Below are 19,774 nucleotides of genomic sequence, written 5' to 3'. Positions count from 1 at the left end.
AAGTAAAAAAGAGAGACACATGCATGCAAAATTGTAGTATAAAAATAACAATTCTATAATACAGAAATTTAATTCATACTTTTGAAATATAGGGCCCAGTCTTGTTGTCCATGCTCTTGAGAACAGTTCAACTCAAGTCAGGGGGTCTACTTGAATAAGAGTTACTCATATATAAAGGTGGCAGGATTGGGACATATTTTCTTTTTTATTAGAGTAACTTTCAACTCTTTAACTAGCATTTATATATCTTCCAGAATAGTTTGCAGCTTCCAGAAAGCCATACCAGTTATGAAAGTATGGTGTAAAAAGTCAGCTAAGTGAAAAATAGAATAAAAATGTAAACTACAGATACATTTAGAAAAGTTAAAGCTTTGAAAGATTTCCGTGTCCCTGCTTGGTGTAGGCAAACCAACGGACTGCCTTTCTGTCAGGCAAGTACTGATGGAGATAAATGTAAAGGCTGTAGTGCACTCCTAATTTTTACACATAAACTGCAACCAGAGCACGGATTTATGCTTCAAGGCAACCAGATTTCTCCTTGTGTATATTTAAACATGGCTGTTGCACTCATTCCATTTTGTTTAAACTCCTTTAAAACCAAACACAGGCTTTGCCCCCTCCTATGCCCCTCCTAATTATATACTTTTTTGTTTGAAGAAGCAAGCCCTTTATTGCTTATAATTTCAGCTATCACTTGCTTGGGCACCGTCTGCAGATCAATAGCACGTAGTTAAGTGAATGAAAAGGCTAAATGTGATCGTCGCTTGCAATGCAAGGTTGGGTGTTTTTTTCCCCTTGAGCTTTTAAGTGCTGCTCTTGGGTTTCGTTTCAGAATACTAAATTCCAGTCGCAGGTATTTAGTAGCTGCACATGCAGAGCTTTTTGTCTTAAACTAAATATCTGTCATTTTTAAAGTCCAGACTACTGACATAGGCTATAATAAAAACTAGCGTGCAACCTGCAATTTTACAGATTCCATTGCTGGTGGCCATACATCTTTGATGGCAAAACTACATTGGCTGCAGCACCATAAAAATCAATAAATATTAACCTTTTCTGACACTTTCTGCATGGATGCTTTATCAATTGCTGTCAGGTGATAGAACAGCCAGTGATGTACTGTATTTTTCAGCTAAGAATCTATAACAAACTTAGAAATCAATGGAGATTAACAAGCTTTTTAATAAAAAAATTACCAATGGACTTTTCAGTTCCCTATGATAAAAACAAAACCAACCAATGGTACTACTGGATAAAATGTTCACCATGGATGCCCTTAATAATGTATAAAACCGAACTGAATATTTTTAAAGAGAATTTAAAACTAAAAATATATTTGTGTGTCCCAGGTTGAGTAAATCCACTTTTAAATTTCATGTCCTAATCCTTACAACAGATGTAGGATAGAGAGAAAAATAAAAACCCATCCAATTACACTCTTTGTTGAAAAACACTTAAAACACTTGACATAATTTCTAATGGTTCTGATGGAAGTGGAAAAAAAAGTTTAGTGGAAAGTGAAAATATGCATTTCAGGTTGCCTAAATCACCCATCTAGTACAGCTGCAACAGTAAAACATTCAGTTCTAATCTTACGCGGCCTTAAGACTTTCAATTATTGGAAAACATCTCCCACTCTACAATCCATACTGCGGTGAACTACTGAAAATATTGCAGTGTGTTCAGTTTAATAGCATAGATACTGTTCTTCCTGTGTTGCATGTCGTAGTTCTTTCTAGATAACACTAAACTTATGTGCCTAATTTTGTTTTTTCCTGTTTTTAGTTTCCAGTTACACATTAGGAAAATTTACTAAGGTCAAGATCAGCTAGTTCCGCCAATCAATGTCAATAGGGATCCACCTACCCAGAGCATTAAACTGTGTTTAATACAGTCAACACACTTCTTGCTAAAACTATTTATGACACAGTTTGGCCAGGTAGTATGGACTGAGTAAAAGCACTATTTAAAAACAAGCGTTTTCTACAGACTTACACAAAAACACAAGTTCTCAAACTATTCTAACATGGGCCCGGCTCCTGCAACCACATGAACAACTTTATGTGCATGATTAGTTCGATGGGACTACTCATAGGCATAAGTCTTTGCAGGATGAGGGCCAAATTGTCTTAGAAATCAATTTCATATATAGCTCTTTCTAAACAGACACAATTACACTATGATTAAATATGACTGGACACAGGAGGCAATACTTCCTTTTAATCCTTTGAAATGTTAGTAGTAAATAGCAAAGCCTAGCCAAGAATGTAGACATTCACATTTCACCAACATATTAGTCTAGACTTGAATGGTGAAGTCAGTATCAGATGTACAACAACCTATGAGAAAACAAGTAGCTGCTCTGAGAAGTGTCGTGTTGTGTCAATGGGAGCTAAAATCAAATACACTAAAAGCTTTATTATCAAAATCTCTAAAATGTAACTGAAGAGAAGTACAATTTTACATTTGCCATTGCTTTTAGTAAAATTTGTATTTTTCTCTTATTCCAACAAAAAAAAACCCAAAAAAACCCCTCTTTCCGTCAATCAACAACAACCAAAAGTCTCAGCAGAACTATACAACATTCTCTCTTCTTGGATCACAAATTTTAAAGTGATTTCAAAAGAAAATTAATGGCAAAAATAACTCTAATCAGTTCACTTCACCCATTAATGTTAACATGACAGGATACGTATTGGTTTTCAAAATGATGGTTTGGGAGAAAAAATAACTGATTTTAGCTGAAGGCAGAGCTTACAAACTAATAAACTATAAAGAGAGTTTTTGAAAATAAAAACAAAAATCAAATGCACCTATCAGTATTTCATTTCAAATTTGAGACTTGTCACAAGAAAACATTCTTTCCACATAAAGTACAGCAGACTCACCAGATAAATAATGGGCACTCACCTTACCAACAGGGTAATCATCAGGTCATGAGCCACTTTTATGAACCCGCAGAGTCACCTATCTAAAAGTGCTTCATGCTCAAATCTGAATTACGTTATAAGAAGCATACTCCTAAAACATCAAACATTATTTTCCCCCCACTGGCTGACATGAAAGCTACAACAGTTTTACAGCAACCTTCAAGAATAAGAAGCCCTGTTCTTTCCTTAAAGTTATCTTTAAATAATTCTTTCCCAAAATTCTCAATGGCGAAGAACCTTACCATTGAGAACTATTTATTCATTTTAGTCCATGCTCAAATAGCATCCCACAAGCTTTCAAATTTTTCTCTTCAACAGGTGCCTCTGCTCCACTCCACTTTAGAAATCATAGCTTTCCACTCAACATCTGCCATCCAGGTATAGAAAACAGCTGTTTTTTTTTTAAAAAGGAAAATGGGTTTACAGTTTCCAATTCATTTCCTCCTGTTTAACTGTCTTTGTAACTTTGGATGTCCAACAGAGACTCTGCTTTTCTGCTTAGTTCATTTGTTTTATATTCTAAACTTTTATCATTTTGTTTTAAATTTGAAATCCCTATACACATCAAAATAAATATGTCTGCTTAACTGGTCAATCCCATGAGCTGAAAGGTTTAAGGAATAGTTTATTCATTGAACAACCCTGAACTTTAAAAATAAAGAGACGGTGGAGGGTTATATTTTACTATTGTTTTAGCTCTGCTGATCTATGATATACATAAGGCTAGATTTTAATTACAGCTGGCAGATTTCATGATTCTCATATTTTGAAAAATAGTCCATGACTTTTGACATTTTCGAATTTTTGCATGAATGGATGGATGTAAGAGCAAACTGGTGAACAAATATCACAGAGAGTCTTGAGAGATGCCAAGTTAAACCCTGTATGACGTGAAGGCTAATAGAATGACCTCACCGCACATTAAGCAGTAGGGGCTGTTGTCTGGCTTGTAGGAAAAGGTGTGCGGCCCCCTTTAAGGCTAGACAGCCAGAGAGTGACTTGCTGCAGCAGCTTATCAGACCAGGTAAACAAGGGGACACTGACCCATCCCATCCACCCACCCTCCAGTGACCGGAAGAGAGAGGAGACTATTTAGGTCCATGCTGGTGCAGGAAAAAGCCCTCTTTTACTTAGACCAGGCAGGGCAGCACCCTCCCTCCCACCCATGGAAACAGTTAAATACCAGGTTTTGTCACGATCCACTGTGGGGATTATATGCTAGCTGCTCCTCTCTTGGAGGGCTGGAAAGAAATTTTTTCCCTCACTGCCAGATTGGCCAAGGTGAGGTGCATTCCCCATAGTGGGTCTGGGGCTTAGTTGGGACAAACATGAAAAGGGCATTAGGCTATGATGTCACAACTCATGATGTAAGTATGGGGCAAATGTCCAGTTCAGGTACTCTGTAGGGAAGGGATATGGTGATCAGATAAAATAAACTGGGAAAGACTTTAAAGGAGGTATCCTTTAAAGAAGCAGAAATGGGGGGTGGGGGGTTTGGGGCTACTGGGATTGGTACAGCAGGGAGCCAACCCCCTCTCCTTTATAGCCCCCCCCCAATAACCCTCATCTGAGAGGGAAGTGGCCAGGTCCTAATAGGTAATGGACATCCAAAGTTTGAAATCATTATGTTCAAATGAGGGTAGACTTTAGAAAGACAGCCAAAGGGAGTTCCTCATTAATAGTCACAGGAGGAAATAAATTGGAAGCTGTAAACCCATTTTCCTTATTTTAAAAAAATAGCTGTTTTCTATACCTGGGTGGCAGATGTTGAATGGAAAGCTATGATTTCCGAAGTAGAGTGGAGCAGAGGCACCTGATGCTGGGGATCTGGATGGGTAAAGGGAGGGAAACCCAGGTATGTGTAAATGATTATGGAATTACATGCACTTTATACTTTTATCTGCAGGATACTCTCTGACATTTAGAAATAAAATTGTGGTCTAATTAAACCACATCCAGTATCTCCTGTCCTGCTCTAGCATGGCCAAACAAAGCAGCTCAGCAACAAACAATATAGTGACACAAAGGACGAGAATAAGGGACTGTTAGGGCCAAATCTTGCAGTCCTTAGTAAGGCTTAATTTTCAATTGCATTAAAAACTTTTATGTCAGTAAATATACTCCTTTTGGCATAAACTTGTTTTGTGGTACACACTCATGTCCATGGACTTTAGACATTTTAAAACTATATTCCCCAAAGTTCACCCTTTTCTATATGATTACCTCCTTGACATTCAAAAAAAAAAAACTACTGTGACAGAAATTTTTTTCATCTAAGTGGTTAAATAGTTGCTGCCAAGAATTTTCAAACACCATTTATCTGAATGTCAGCTGTGCACTCTGAATCCGAAATTCAGATAAAATGAATTTCCAGAATCTGAAAGATTTGGATGTCTCCTGAGCCAAAATAATTAGGGTTTATCTTTGTCACTATCACAAGATGCTCTTTGCTTCAAAGTAGATATTTTGATTTTTTTGGTAAATCTTCTGGAGATGAAGCTCTAGGAATTTACACCTACTATTATTTCCTGGTCTTTGAACAGATGCAGTAAGATAGAAACCAGAATGTACATTTTTGGCAAGATGCACAGAGACACAGGTACAAACTTACAGTAGTAATGTAGCAGCTGTCCTAATGCCTTGTTTGCAGATGCGTTGACCACCCCTACATTTCAATTCCTAAATGTCAGACAGTAACCAGCTTTTTCCTTTAGTTACAGAGCATCAAGCTTTCCCTTAAAAACCTTCTGGTAACAATCACCTAGGTTGTTGAAACTTTTTTTGAAAAACAAAAGAAGTGTCATGAATAATAATAATAGTATTAGCTGATTGTACAGTAGTTGCAAATATTCTTCATTGTGTCCTAAGAGACCAGCTTACAATTTTATCCCCACCTTTCTGAAGACAATGGAACAAATTAACTGTTGGTGTAAATGGGTGAAATTCAATTGAAGTCAATGGAACTGCATTCAATTCTACCAGCAGTGAATTTAGCCCAGTGTCTAGAAGTCTAGATCAATTATTGACATTTTCCGAAGACTACAGACCTCTATGCTTATTTACACTAAGGCCCCTTTGTAATTTATATGTCACTTGTACCCATTTTATGGCCCCCTAACACTGCCAGGGCATATTATATAAGAATTAGATAATATAGCTAAAGGAGAAAATAATCTGTGTGAATTTAGCAGTGTCTTCAAGGTCCTTTATATTGCACATTCTCTTCATCACTTTCACCAGATTCTTATATTATGGTATTGATGAATATATTGTACTGTGTTTGAATATGATTAATAGAGGACATGCATAAAAATATTCCTTTGGAATTTAAGATATTTTCATCTGCCTTTTTGGAACTGACCTACTATATGATCTTCTGACATTGAAAAAAACTACAAGGTACAGTATATTATCTCATTTCATATGTTAACCATGATGAGGTGAGGCCTCATCGGGAGTACTGTGTCCAGTTTTGGGCCCCACACTACAAGAAGGATGTGGAAAAATTGGAAAGAGTCCAGCGGACGGCAACAAAAATGATTAGGGGTCTGGAACACATGAGTTATGAGGAGAGGCTGAGGGAACTGGGATTGTATAGTCTGCGGAAGAGAAGAATTAGGGGGAATTTGATAGCTGCTTTCCACTACCTGAAAGGGGGTTCCAAAGAGGATGGATCTAGACTGTTCTCAGTGGCAGCAGATGACAGAACAAGGAGTAATGGTCTCAAGTTGCAGTAGGGGAGGTTTAGGTTGGATATTAGGAAAAACTTTTTCACTAGGAGGGTGGTGAAACACTGGAATGTGTTACCTAGGGAGGTGGTGGAATCTCCTTCCTTCGAAGTTTTTAAGGTCAGACTTGACAAAGCCCTGGCTGGGATGATTTAGCTGGGGATTGGTCCTGCTTTGAGCAGGGGGTTGGTCCTGCTTTGAGCAGGGGGTTGGACTAGATGACCTCCTGAGGTCCCTTCCAACCCTGATATTCTATGAACCAAGAATAAGGAAGCAGCCTTCCTTCTATGGGATTTCTCTCTATCCCCACTTTCTTTAGTGCAAACAATTATAGACAAGCTCCTCTTTGAACTGCTAATTTTTTAGAGGTCATTCAGCCCATAATTTCAGGTCCTAGTCACTATCCTGATGGTCCTTCTTATGAAATTGGACCCAGTGGGAACATTTTTCCCCTCTGCTTAGTCTATGGGTCAGCATTTTCCTTCCCTTGTACTTCTTAATTCCCTTAAGTGGCAATTATTTAAGGCACAGTTAGAGAAGGTACAATCTACATTCATCCAATAAAACCTAAATATTAAAAAGGACAGAAAAATCCAATCTGGTTACTAAGGATATATGGAACAGCATTTAGGATTTGAAAGGTACCAAAGATCAGGCAAATGAAAAAATGGGAAAAATTATAAAGAACTATTGGAAGTATAATGTAAATTAGAAAAGTAAAAAAGAGAAATATGTGTCAGATAGACAAAATATCTTAATTACAAAAGGTGAATAACCAAGATTCAGTCAAGAAATACTGGTCTGGTATACATCTAATCGGAGAAAGCAAACAAAAGGAAATCCTAAATAAAAACTTTTTAGGATGGAGTGCCAATGTTTAGTTAGTCTAGATGCATCAGACGAAGTGGGTATTCACCCACGAAAGCCTATGCTCCAATACGTCTGTCAGTCTGTAAGCTGCCACAGGACTCTTTGCCAGTGTTCAGTGAGTCACCAAAGTGATTATTGTTGACGGCCCAGCTACTCATTTTGTTTCCGTCTAGCAAACCACTTGAGCATCTACATAACTGATTTCAGTGGACTGCTCACATGCTTAAAGTTACACACATGCTTAACTGCTTTGCTGGATCAGGGCCTATTTATTCATGTAATTCAATCACTAAAAGCCAATATTCAAGACTTGAGATGATACTGAGTTGGAAGGCAAATGAAAGCAAATTGCATACAAATGTATACCTATCAGTTCAGTTATAGCAAATAGTATACTTTTTCAGTGCAGGTAACTGTATGGTAGTATAAGCATCTAAAAGGAAACGAAGAAGGAAAATATGCAATATGATCAGGAAAGAGACAGGAGCACTGCTGAAGGACAAAATAAAAAGCAGGCTCTGTACAATGTACAGCTGTAGTGATAAAGGCCAACAGGTGGTGATATTATGTAGGCAATAATATACTCTAAAATGTGGTTATACTGAAATATAGTGCCCCCAGGTCTTGGGAGCACTGTCAGTTTAAACGCTCAAGAAGTGCAGTCATCTCTTCATAATTGTGATCACACTAAGTATTGTTATGCTTTTATATTAAATTTAAGCTGGTATTTACAATTAAACCTGTAGTTTGACATTCTTCTTAAATGTTTTATTTATCTTATCAATACATACACTTTGCTCACATGAATATAGAATGACTATATTTCCTATGAATCCACCATAACTTCAGATTGTGTAATGGATTGGGATATCCATTCATAAAAGAGTTTTTGCTAATAAGACACAAATTAATATTTTAGTAGTTTGGTGCAGTCTACATTACAAAAAATCTGTATGACTCCAATGAAATAGTAGGTGTAGCTTTATTTCTGAATTCATATCTTTCTAGGAATACTTCTTTATTTCATTGTTTCCTTCTTGTAACTTTTTTCTGACTATTCTAATTGTCTGTTGTTGTATTTTATCTTTTCATAGTATTTGAAAACACTAATTCAACACTAAACTATAATTTTATTATTTAAATTTATTGTATACTATTTATTATGCATATTTATACTCTAGCAAAATTCAACATTCATGTCTTTTCCAGTTGTGGTGACTTGTCTTCAGGGAATTCTTGTACATCTACATTATAATATTTCAGCTTTGAGTTTAAAGTTTTATGTTAAGTACATACTAGTACATTTTTAGCTCCAAATAAGGTAATAAAATAGTGTTTGATATGTTCCGCATGAAGGATGAATTTATCTATAAATGTAATGGACTAATAGCTTGCCTAGAAGAGGAGTCTGATCATCTTTTAATCAATGATTCTGCCATCTATGCAGGATGGGAAATGTTTTTTTGTGCACTCCAGCTGGAGCTCAGCACATGGTTGGCAACTTGAGAAGTTTTCAGAGCAGATGCTTTGTTACAGCCTAGTCCCCTGAGAGTTGTGGTATGACTGCTAAAGAGGTCAGGTACAACACATAGTTTAGGAGACGGCTGAGTATTTCTAGGGGTATGCTACATAGGGTAGAGACTATGCTAACTACTGGCTGCAGAACCACATTCAACCATGCTATGGTAAAAAGAAAAGGAGGACTTGTGGCACCTTAGAGACTAACCAATTTATTAGAGCATAAGCTTTCGTGAGCTACAGCTACATTTATTATGCTCAAATAAATTGGTTAGTCTCTAAGGTGCCACAAGTCCTCCTTTTCTTTTTGCGAATACAGACTAACACGGCTGTTACTCTGAAACATGCTATGGTAGTATATTTTGAAACAAGTAAGGGAAAAAAGGAGGGCTATCCGGCTAGCCTTAGCTCAGAGACATAGAAGACACCAAGTACCCTCCGCAAAAGGTCAATAAGCCAAAGGAGACCTTTCAACACACCACAGAGGCACAGGTTGTTCAGGAATAAAGGCTCACCCTGGAAGATATCATATACTCATGTGATGAGCTCAGGGTAGGCCTGGAGAGTGCAGCCCAAAGGATGTGGATCCTGTCAGTTCCCATCAGGATCACTACTACCCTTGGTATCCCAGAGGACAATCACAGACTGACATGTATAAACCAATCTAATCCCTCATTCTACCTCTGACACTTTCTAAATGCCATGGTGACAAGGACTAGAAGATAACCTGTGAAACTGGGACATGGAAACAAGTTTGAGGGGCTGCACACTCATCAGTCTTCTACAGAAAAATCCACAACAAACAGTGATGGTGACATAACTCTGGGCCTCGGTTTTACAGCATTAGGAAGGACAGAGTTTAAAAATGGAGAATTCAGAGTGTCAAGATGTTAATACTGGGAGATGTTCATATAGTTTACGTTATGTAGCAAGCACCCTTGAGGACCAAGGTATATATAGAGGGACATGGACTAGAGCACACAGATATGTGGCAATGCTGCTACATGAAGTGACAGAAACACTCACATAGCCCTGGTATGATCATTAGACTGGTTTCCTTAATGGTGGACACAGGAATGCTTTGTAGGACTTAACTCTCCCATGAGGTCTGCATAGGAACTTAACAAGTACAGTGCTACTGCCAGTGCTAGCCATCTAATGGGCTGATGAGGGAGGCAGCCATGGACCTGCACTCACTTCAGCACCTCTAGTTGATGGAAGAATGGCGCACAGGCTGACAGTAGCTCCCCCTGCTCCATGTCACTCATCAGCAATACCTGTTGGCTGATCTGACTGACAGGATGAGGTAGCTGTAAAAGGAATTCAGCTCAGCCTTTGTTGCTTTGCAATAGTGGCTACCCAAACCACATATGCAGCTTATAGTGAGGGAAAGGAAAAAAAGGCTCCGTGATCTCAGCAAGGTTTTACCCCACCTGCTATTTAAAAAGGCCAAAGCCTATAGGTAGGACCCTACCAAATTCATGGTACATTTTGGTCAACTTCATGGTCAGAGGAATTTTAAAATTGTAAATGTCGTGATTTCAGCTACTTAAATCTGAAATTTTACAGTGTTGTACTTGTAGGGGTCCTGACCCAAAAAGAGTTGTGGGGTAGTTGAGGTACTGCTACCCTTCCTTCTGCGTTGCTGCTGGCAATGGCGCTGCCTTCAGAGCCAGGCAGCTGGAGAGCGGCGGCTGCTGGCCAGGATCCCAGTTCTGAAGGCAGAGCTGCTGCCAGCAGCAGCATAGCAGAGGTAAGGATGGCATGGTGTGGTATTGCCACCTTTACTTCTGTGCTGCTGTCTGCAGAGCTGTGCCCACAGTCAGCAGCCGCCACTCTCCAGACGCCCAGCTCTGAAGGCAGCAGGGCAGAAGTACAGATGGCATCGTTTGGTCTTGACACTCTTATTCTGTGCTACTGCTGGCAGGGTGCCCAGCTCTGAAGACAAGAGTGGCAATGCTGCAACCCCCCTAAAATAATCTTGCAATCCCCCTGCAACTCCCTTTTGGGTCAGGACCCTCAATTTGAGAAACGCGGCTCCCCCCCATGAAATCTGTATCATATAGGGTAAAAGCACACAAAAACCCAGATTTCATGGGGGGAGACCAGTTTTCATGGTCTGTGATGCGTTTTTCACAGCCATGAATTTGGTAGGGTCCTACCTATACGTCATTCCTATACAGAGAAAGATACTGTCAGGTGGCTGTTTTCTCAGGCATATAAAGCCTAGTGCTAGAAGTGGGTGACAAAATAATCAAATGAATTTTACATAGCTTAATTTTCTGTGAAACGCAATACAAAGTAATGTACATAGGTTGCAAGAAACCTAGCTTCCTCCTTTACAAACGGAAAATCATTTATTCTAGGTTTTTATTTCAAGCACACACTAAAATTACTGTTCTTCACTAAAGAGGAAAGGGACTGCCTGCCAATCAATCTGACATGCTATTGAAAGACTGGCACTAATGGCTGTGCCAAGAGCGAACCTGTTTGAAGCAGAGCTGTTGCTGCTGCTGCTGCTTCTTCTCTTTTACGTAAACCAGTCAACAAAAAAATGTTTTATCTAGCTAGGAACCCAAGCAATATTCTGCTAAAGTAATAGTTTCTAGTTGTCTTGAGTATCTATCATAACAAAGACCGATTTTTTATTTTGTTTTTAAAATTACGGCATTTAAAATGTATTTTACTCTTCTGTGGAAATATAAAATATCAATGAAATTGTACCAAGGAAAAACTTAAACGTGGCTGCAAACAAGATTATATATCAATGGCAAGAAATATAGTTTTGTATATGTACCCAATCGGCTTCTGTATGTCAACCTGTTAATTAATATGTGGCATATGATTTAATGTTTACTTGTTTGATGAATTCAAATACATGAGGTGAAATTAAACTGGTTTGTGTAAATTTTCATTATTCAATTCCCTTGCCTCATTTTCCTATTTTTATTTTCTAATGTAATGGTTAGAAAAAAGATGTTGAAGAAAAAGGGAGTGAGAAAAGAAACAAAAATATTAAGAACAGAAACAAAATTGCCAGAATAATAGTGTAATTGTTACGTTATGAAATTGTGTGTATTCAATTCACATTCTGAATAAGAGTGCAATTTCCACTTGGTAATACAGTTATACCTTGATAAAATCACATAATAGATCATACTATAACTTTTAGCAATCAATTTTTCCCCTTAATAATTTGATAAATGTAGCTGTCAAGTGGGATAAAGATCACAATTTTATTTGGGCTTAACTATTTGAACTTTCAGGATTCCATTCATGAATATTGCAACCGTTACAACTGATAGGATCACGATTTTGTCCCTTGTTGATGATGTAATCACACTGAAGTTTGCCTGTGTAACCTTGTTTCTCAGAAGCGAAGGAAACTGCAAGAGAAATTTATGTGGGGCGCAGAAGAGTACAAAGTTTTGGAAGGCTTACTAGAAATAGCTCAGAAAAAGGATTCCTATATTTATCAGTGAATGAAACTTCGTTGGAAACTTTTCCTTTTATTCATCATACTCTGGAAAGAATTAAAAACACAGATATAGTACTTTCCTCCTAAACCAGGATAGAAAAGAGCAGGATGAAGGCCTGATGTACTAATCAGATGATTCATTCAACTGCCTTCCCATGAATTTCTGATCTAAGGAGCCAGTAATACAGTAGGGATATTGCCAACAAAAAGCCTGCATTTCAATAGGGTTCTTTTAACATCCTTTTTTTAATGAATGTTCTCACATATTTTATGGAGAATTTAAGCACATACTAGAAGGAAAATTATTTCAGGCAAGTATATCTGCAGTCAGATAAAGGGCTTGTCTACATGGGGACGCTCATCCAAATTAACTTTTAAAGTGAATTAATTAAACCCCTTTCAACCCCTGTATGAATGCTGTTACTCAGAATTAAAGTGTCCTTAATTTGGTTTAGCTTAATTCACATCCAAATTAATCTTTTCATTTTTTTTTAAATATGCTATATGGAGCTTTATGTGCTCAAAGTTCCATACAAATAATTAATCATAATAGCTACGTAAATTAAGCATTCCTGCAGCTATTTCACAGATGAGGAAAAGGAGGCAGAGAGCAAGCTCACACAAGTCAGTAACACAGCAAGGATTAGAACTCAGGATCTTCTGACTTCCAACCCCCCTGCTCATTCTTGGGGATCATGCTGCAAGCAAGCAAGCAAACGAAGAAACATGACAGGAGAAAAACTCATAGGACCATCATGCTTCCAACCTTCCATTCCTAGGAAAAAATCACTGAGAAAGTATTGTCAACCAAGTCCCAACAACATGTGACATGTGCCAACATTCTGGATGCTTTGCAATCAGGCTTCTGTGGAGAGAACAGCAGAGACAGCATGGGAGCACGAAAGGACAGCCTCTTTATGACTATGGATAGTGATCACATCTCAGTACTCATACAACTTGACAAGCTTTCGAAACAGTTGTCCACATTTGCATGACACAGCTAGTTTCCCTATAATAGCATCATTCCTCTCCAACAACACCAAGAAAATAGCGATAGGTAAATTGTTCCTCTTCCCTCAAAGAAGCATTTTACCCTCACTTTTAATATTCGGAAAAATGGTGAGATGCTATGGTCTGTGCTGCCAATGATATACTGGTGACACCAAGATGTACATCTAAGTATTCTTATAAGATGTCACAATGCTTACAAGAAAATAGCTCCTAGATGAAGAAGAAGTGGTTCAAACTGAACCCAGGGTAATATCCACCATTAATACTGCTCAGAAAGGGTGAAACACTTTGAAAAACGAGCTAGGATACTGTTCCCCCATAGCTTCCATCCAAGCCCTTCTGCTTCCCCTGGTGCAAGGCTTCCTGGTCAACTCATTGTTCAACCTGAATGATCATGTAGCATCAGTGGTGAAAAATATTTTCCTCTTCCTCCAGGATGCTTGGAAATTTCACCCTGTACTCCCAGACAAGCATCTGCCACAGAGATCCAGGCATTTGTCACCTCCCAACTGGACTTCTGTAATACATTTTTCCTGATGCTGAAGGTTGATGCAATGCAGAAGCTTCAGCTTCAGCAGAAAGTGGCCACCCACTTTCTTAATGAGAAATTACTCTAAACAGATCAGCCCTGTGTCTTGGTCTTTCTATTGGCTCTCAATCCACTTCTGTTACTAGTTCAAGAGCTTGGTCCTGATCTTCAAATTCCTTAACAGGTGAGAACCTGATTACATCAGAACTACAATTCTACCCATAGACCACCAAGATAACTGAACTCCTTTGGGTCAACATGGCTTAAGATGCCCAACACAAAGTATCTGAGAGCCGGAGATAAAAAAAATTGTTGATCAAGGCGATGTGGCTGTGGCATAATTTTCAGAGAAGCTTAGATTAATCCACAGCCGAACTGTAGGGCACAGTGCAAGATCTTTCTCTTTGATAGAGTCCTTTTTCCATAACTGAAAGTATTAGACACATAAAAAAAATGAAAAAACCACCCAAACAAAATTCAGCCATGAATACCACTCACTCTTCTTCCCACAAGGACTCTTGACACTACAGTGATGTGGACTATAGAAAACCCTAAAATACTTCAATGAATCAAAAAGGCAAATAGCTACAAACCTTTCAAAAGTCTTCCCTTTGACCCCTGCCGATACCAAAGAGAAAGCAGGCTATAATTGTCAAGCAGTGCAGAAGAGGGCATGTATGACTGATGGGAACCAGTAAAAATCTTCCAAGGGGCTCATGTGGAAACACTTTAAACACACACACTCTATGAATATTTGAATTTTTGAATTTTTAGATTGTAAATTGGAGGGCAGGGACTGCCTTTGTTTGTGTTTTGTATGAAGCTGAGAGCATCAATGGCTCTTAAATAAATAATAAAAATCATAATATATTCTTAAAATCTTCTTGCTAATAAATATCTACAATACACTTCAAAATTATTAACAAGCACATCTTGGCATGGTGCATATTCTTCCTTAATACTTCTGGAAGAAGAATGAGTGATGTTGCAGACAGCCTTTCCATTGATCCTATTTGTAATTATTACTGGTAAGCATTAGTTGACGATAAAGCTGGAACTTACTGTGTCCTCATTTTTTACTTCGTCAGTAATACCACTCATGGGAAGGGGATAAAATGAAAGTGCTATACAGTTGTAAAAGGACAGATCAGAGTTTTTTCTGGTGCACTGTAAATAAAGAGAATATTGACTACAAGAGTAAGATTATTACTAGCTCATTTAGAATAATATCAAAAGAGGTCTAAATGGCACATTTACCTAACCCATTAGCACTTTTCAGTTGGAACTTGAAACAGCTAATAAGATATCAAAAGTTAGAAGTCAGTGAGTCACTCTGTAAGTGAATCAGAAGTGAGAATGCTATTAACCAAAGGATGTCATCAAAAGAGCCACCACCAGAAAACCATTAACAAAGAGACTGTTTCATCATGACTCCAGATCCCTCTCTCAGATGATATTTAATTTGTAATTACAGATCTCTGTGTGTTTCTCAGTTATAACAATGAAAGATCATATTCCTTATATGAGAAACAAATGATCTTCCCATTACTACAAATATTGGCTGCTAGCCTCCCCTAACCTAGTTCTAAAGTAAACTTTTTCCCCTCTGTCCTTGGATAGTTGTAAAATCTATCATCTTGCTATGAATGTGAAGCTTTTAGCAAATAAATGCTTATTGTGATTCACTGGATTTCTGCTCACAAAATTCCCAGTGCATAAATACTGCAGATACTAGAGAAAGTGGGCCAGGGAATAAGCATAAAACACTTCCAGGATTTTATACTACTGCATGATATTATACAGTAACACCCATAGTGAAATTTTCAAAACCAGAATTGTATGAAAAACTGTATATAAATAAAATAGTTAAATAATCTGGTTGACATATAGCATTTGGGTTAATATGGACTATGTTTTAAGTGAATTTGTTTCAGCGATGGACTGGAGTTAAAACAGAACCTTTCATAAGCACATTTTTAAAAAAAGGTCTGCTGTTCAAATACAGGGCCTTTTAAAGACTAAGTAGAAAGGATTAGAGAGAAAAAATATTCTCTTTGATCACTACTGCTGTAAGAGGTGTACGGGTATCTGTTGTGGTTTACTAAGGAATATAGTTGTAAGATTTTGACTTTGTGGCAATTTATGTATTAATTATTTGAGTTAGGAAGGATTTCAAACATTCCAAGTAGACTGGGCCACCACTGCTCAACCCCACTTCACTCCTACGGATATAGAGATTTCTGCATGCAGCGCTACCCCCCGCCCCCACTACTGGCCTCTCCCCGACAAGTATGGCTCCATCAAGACACCTATAATGTCACATTATAATGTCACACTAGTAGCTATGTGGCCGAGTTTGTTAGGAGTTAGAGTTACTTCACACAGAATTAACTGCCAATTGAAAATCCAACTGGATACCTCTACCATCTCCAAGGCAAACTGCTGTTGGATTCTGTGGGTCCATTCCCTGCTGTGCCCCAAATGTATCCTGAGCTCTGATACTGCTGAGCTCTGGCAGAGGGGCTTCTGAAGGGTCCCAGGAAGTGCAGTACAATGACATGAACCTGGTACTTTCCTCACAAGTGAGATCCATGACTTCTAGTTCCATTATACTCAAGATGATTTTGCAGAGGGGATGATTTTGCTCTTACAAAACAGCATTAGAACAAATGAAAGAGAAATACAGTCAAGTGAAACTAGGAGAAAAAATTGGTTTATGAGACACTTATACTCAAATTATCCTAAAGGGCTTTATAAAGTAATTAAATATTGCTATTGTGGTTTCTCTGTAGGCAAATACAACAACCAGTAAATGATCAATAACATGAATTGGACACTGACACCAGTGTTATTTTGGCAAGGATTGTTAGCCAGGATACCAAAGTTATCCCCCTATTCCTTTGACCAAGTCTTGTGAAATCTTTAACTCTCAAATCGACAGCCATCAGAAATGGGTCAAAAAAGCTTGATTCAACATCTGACCTGAAAGTATGGTGGCACCTGTAAGCTCTCATGAAACTGCACTTCCCAGAAGGACAGCATGGCAACCTATATGAAGTCACAGACAATTTCTAGAGACGATCTTTCTGCAAATGATATTGCGGCACACTTTTCTGTGTACCAATTCTGAAACAGACATTACTTAACAACATATAATTCTTACTAGTCACTGGTACATTTACACAATATCCTACTATGTCTCTAGCACTACAGGGTTTCTCTAATATAAGAAATAGAGAACCACTGGTACAAACCATATTTATGACAATTTTCTCCCTGTTGCTAAGACAATCAGGGTAAGGTAAAGAGCCTCATCACAGTAAGCAGCAATGAATAATGCACTCACATACACATACGCTGCTGCATAGACAGTTGGTGAACTTAGAAAGTTTATACAGGTTTGAAAGTTTCTATAGGTTCTACCAATATTCTCCATTACATATATAAAGAATCTCTCTCAAACCGGTAAAAGCATTCAATATGGAAGAAAATATGTTATGTGTGACTGCTATAATAAGAGATTATAATGTCTGGATATAGGCTTCAAGTCCAATATTCATTTCCTATTATGTGAAACATGATCTCTTGTCTGACATATGTGAAATTGGTATTCAGCCAACTGGACTTTTGTTTGCACATTCAGGTTTTATCTAATATGTGCTGAAATGGCATGATGAGTGGTTCCAGAATGGACAAAAAGAAAAGGAGTACTTGTGGCACCTTAGAGACTAACCAATTTATTTGAGCATAAGCTTTCGTGAGCTACAGCTCACTTCATCGGATGCATACTGTGGAAAGTGTAGAAGATCTTTTTATACACACAAAGCATGAAAAAATACCTCCCCCACCCCACTCTCCTGCTGGTAATAGCTAATCTAAAGTGATCACTCTCCTTACAATGAATGTGTATGATAATCAAGTTGGGCCATTTCCAGCACAAATTCAGGTGTCCCCCCCACAAACCCACTCTCCTGTTGGTAGTAGCTTATCACTTTAGATAAGCTACTACCAACAGGAGAGTGCGTTTGGGTGTGGGGGGGGAGAAAACCTGAATTTGTGCTGGAAATGGCCCAACTTGATTATCATACACATTCATTGTAAGGAGAGTGATCACTTTAGATTAGCTATTACCAGCAGGAGAGTGGGGTGGGGGAGGTATTTTTTCATGCTTTGTGTGTATAAAAAGATCTTCTACACTTTCCACAGTATGCATCCGATGAAGTGAGCTGTAGCTCACGAAAGCTTATGCTCAAATAAATTGGTTAGTCTCTAAGGTGCCACAAGTCCTCCTTTTCTTTTTGCGAATACAGGCTAACACGGCTGTTACTCTGAAACCTGTCAGAATGGACAAGAATACCTGGCAATTGGAAAGACATAGCACAATGAAGCTTACTGCCTCCATTCACAAAACTATACAGTTGTTTAGAACATACTAAGATTTTTTAAAACACTGGGTGACTGCACATAAAGGTGCCAAGGAAAGTTTTGTAACTTGTTATTTTGCATACAAGTTCCTAAGCTCTCACTAATACTGGTGTGTAGTGTTACACACAGTCTTTAGGTGTGGAGAAGTCTTTCTGGAAAACTTTTCTTGACTGAATTTGGCCCCATAATGCTTTTATTTAACCCGAGCACTTTTTGCACTGCTCTGACTGCTCTCCCCAACTTATGACTGCCAAGTTCTCTGGCTCTTTCCAAATTGAAATCAAACTCCTCATCCTTGTGTTCAAGCTCTGACCCAGACTACATCTCTTCTTCTATTGCTCCTCATCTCCCCCACTCATTTTGATCTTTCTTGCTGCTCCTACCCTTGGAAAGTCCTAACCTTCTTCTTCCTGTGTACCAGGCATTCTCACTGTCCTCCTTCAAATCCCTCTGCAAAACCCACGTTTTTGGTTTGCTTTCTTCCATTCCTGTGCTCTCTACTCCTTGTCCTACCTTAATCTCCAACTTAAAACTTCCAGAAGTATCTGATTTGCTCATTATTTCTATACCTCACATTATTTTTATTTGTTTAGCTCTCTCCCCTCCTTGTTCTTTCTTTTATTTATTTTTATATTCTGTTGGTATCTAATTTTGAAAGTAAACTCTTTGGAATAAGGGACCATGTGTAGTTTAAATCTCTGTAAAGAACCATGCAAAGTAATGGTTCTATACAAACCTTGTAAAATAAATAATAATAATAATAAATTATAGACAACAAAGCACAGAAAAATCTTAATTCACATTTGTGGGCGAGTCCCTTGATGTCCCTGATAATAGACCAAGATCCAGCAAAGCACTTAACACCTGCTTGACTTCAAGTACATGAGTATCTTATTAACTTCAATGGGACTACTCACATACTTAAAGTTTAAGCAGCTGGTTATGTGGTTGCTGGATAAGGGCCACAGCACCCCAGTGCAGTGCTATGAATACAGAATATAAGCATTTTTTGTCTTAGCAGCCTGTAGTCTATAGTAACTTTCTCTGCGTGTACTTTTTTTTGTTTTTTGAGGGGCACAGAAAAGGATGCTTTCATCTAGGATAGTAAAGGACCAGAATGCACTCTGACACTAACATTCACACAAAGGTAGGCAGAAGCAGGAAGAGAAAAAGCAGACTGTGGTGTCGCCCTGTTGCACTATTTCATGAAACCATCAACATCCTATTTATTTTTTTTTTAACTCTAGCAGCTTCTTGTTCACGTACTATGAACAAAGTCTGCTTC

The 19,774-nt window shown here is 38.2% G+C and overlaps 1 protein-coding gene across 7 annotated transcripts in view; it reads right to left on the bottom strand.

The window, feature by feature from the left end:
• Window positions 1–19,774, bottom strand: part of ZNF407 (zinc finger protein 407) — a 463,568-nt gene that overhangs the window by 115,018 nt on the left and 328,776 nt on the right. Inside the window, exon 9 of one of the 7 annotated variants that reach the window (XM_073331775.1) lies at window positions 9,782–17,112. The exons of the other annotated variants lie outside the window; for them this stretch is intronic. Within the exon in view, the coding sequence (XP_073187876.1) occupies window positions 17,075–17,112 (38 nt within the window). The 3' untranslated portion in view covers window positions 9,782–17,074. Of the gene's footprint in view, window positions 1–9,781; window positions 17,113–19,774 lie in introns of those variants that run through there. 7 annotated transcript variants of the gene reach the window in all.

This window comes from Lepidochelys kempii, chromosome 2 (genome assembly GCF_965140265.1).
Source record: "Lepidochelys kempii isolate rLepKem1 chromosome 2, rLepKem1.hap2, whole genome shotgun sequence".
Taxonomy (NCBI): Eukaryota; Metazoa; Chordata; order Testudines; family Cheloniidae; genus Lepidochelys; species Lepidochelys kempii.
The sequence above is the reverse complement of the archived record's forward strand: the minus strand, read 5'-3'. Positions and strand labels throughout refer to the sequence as shown.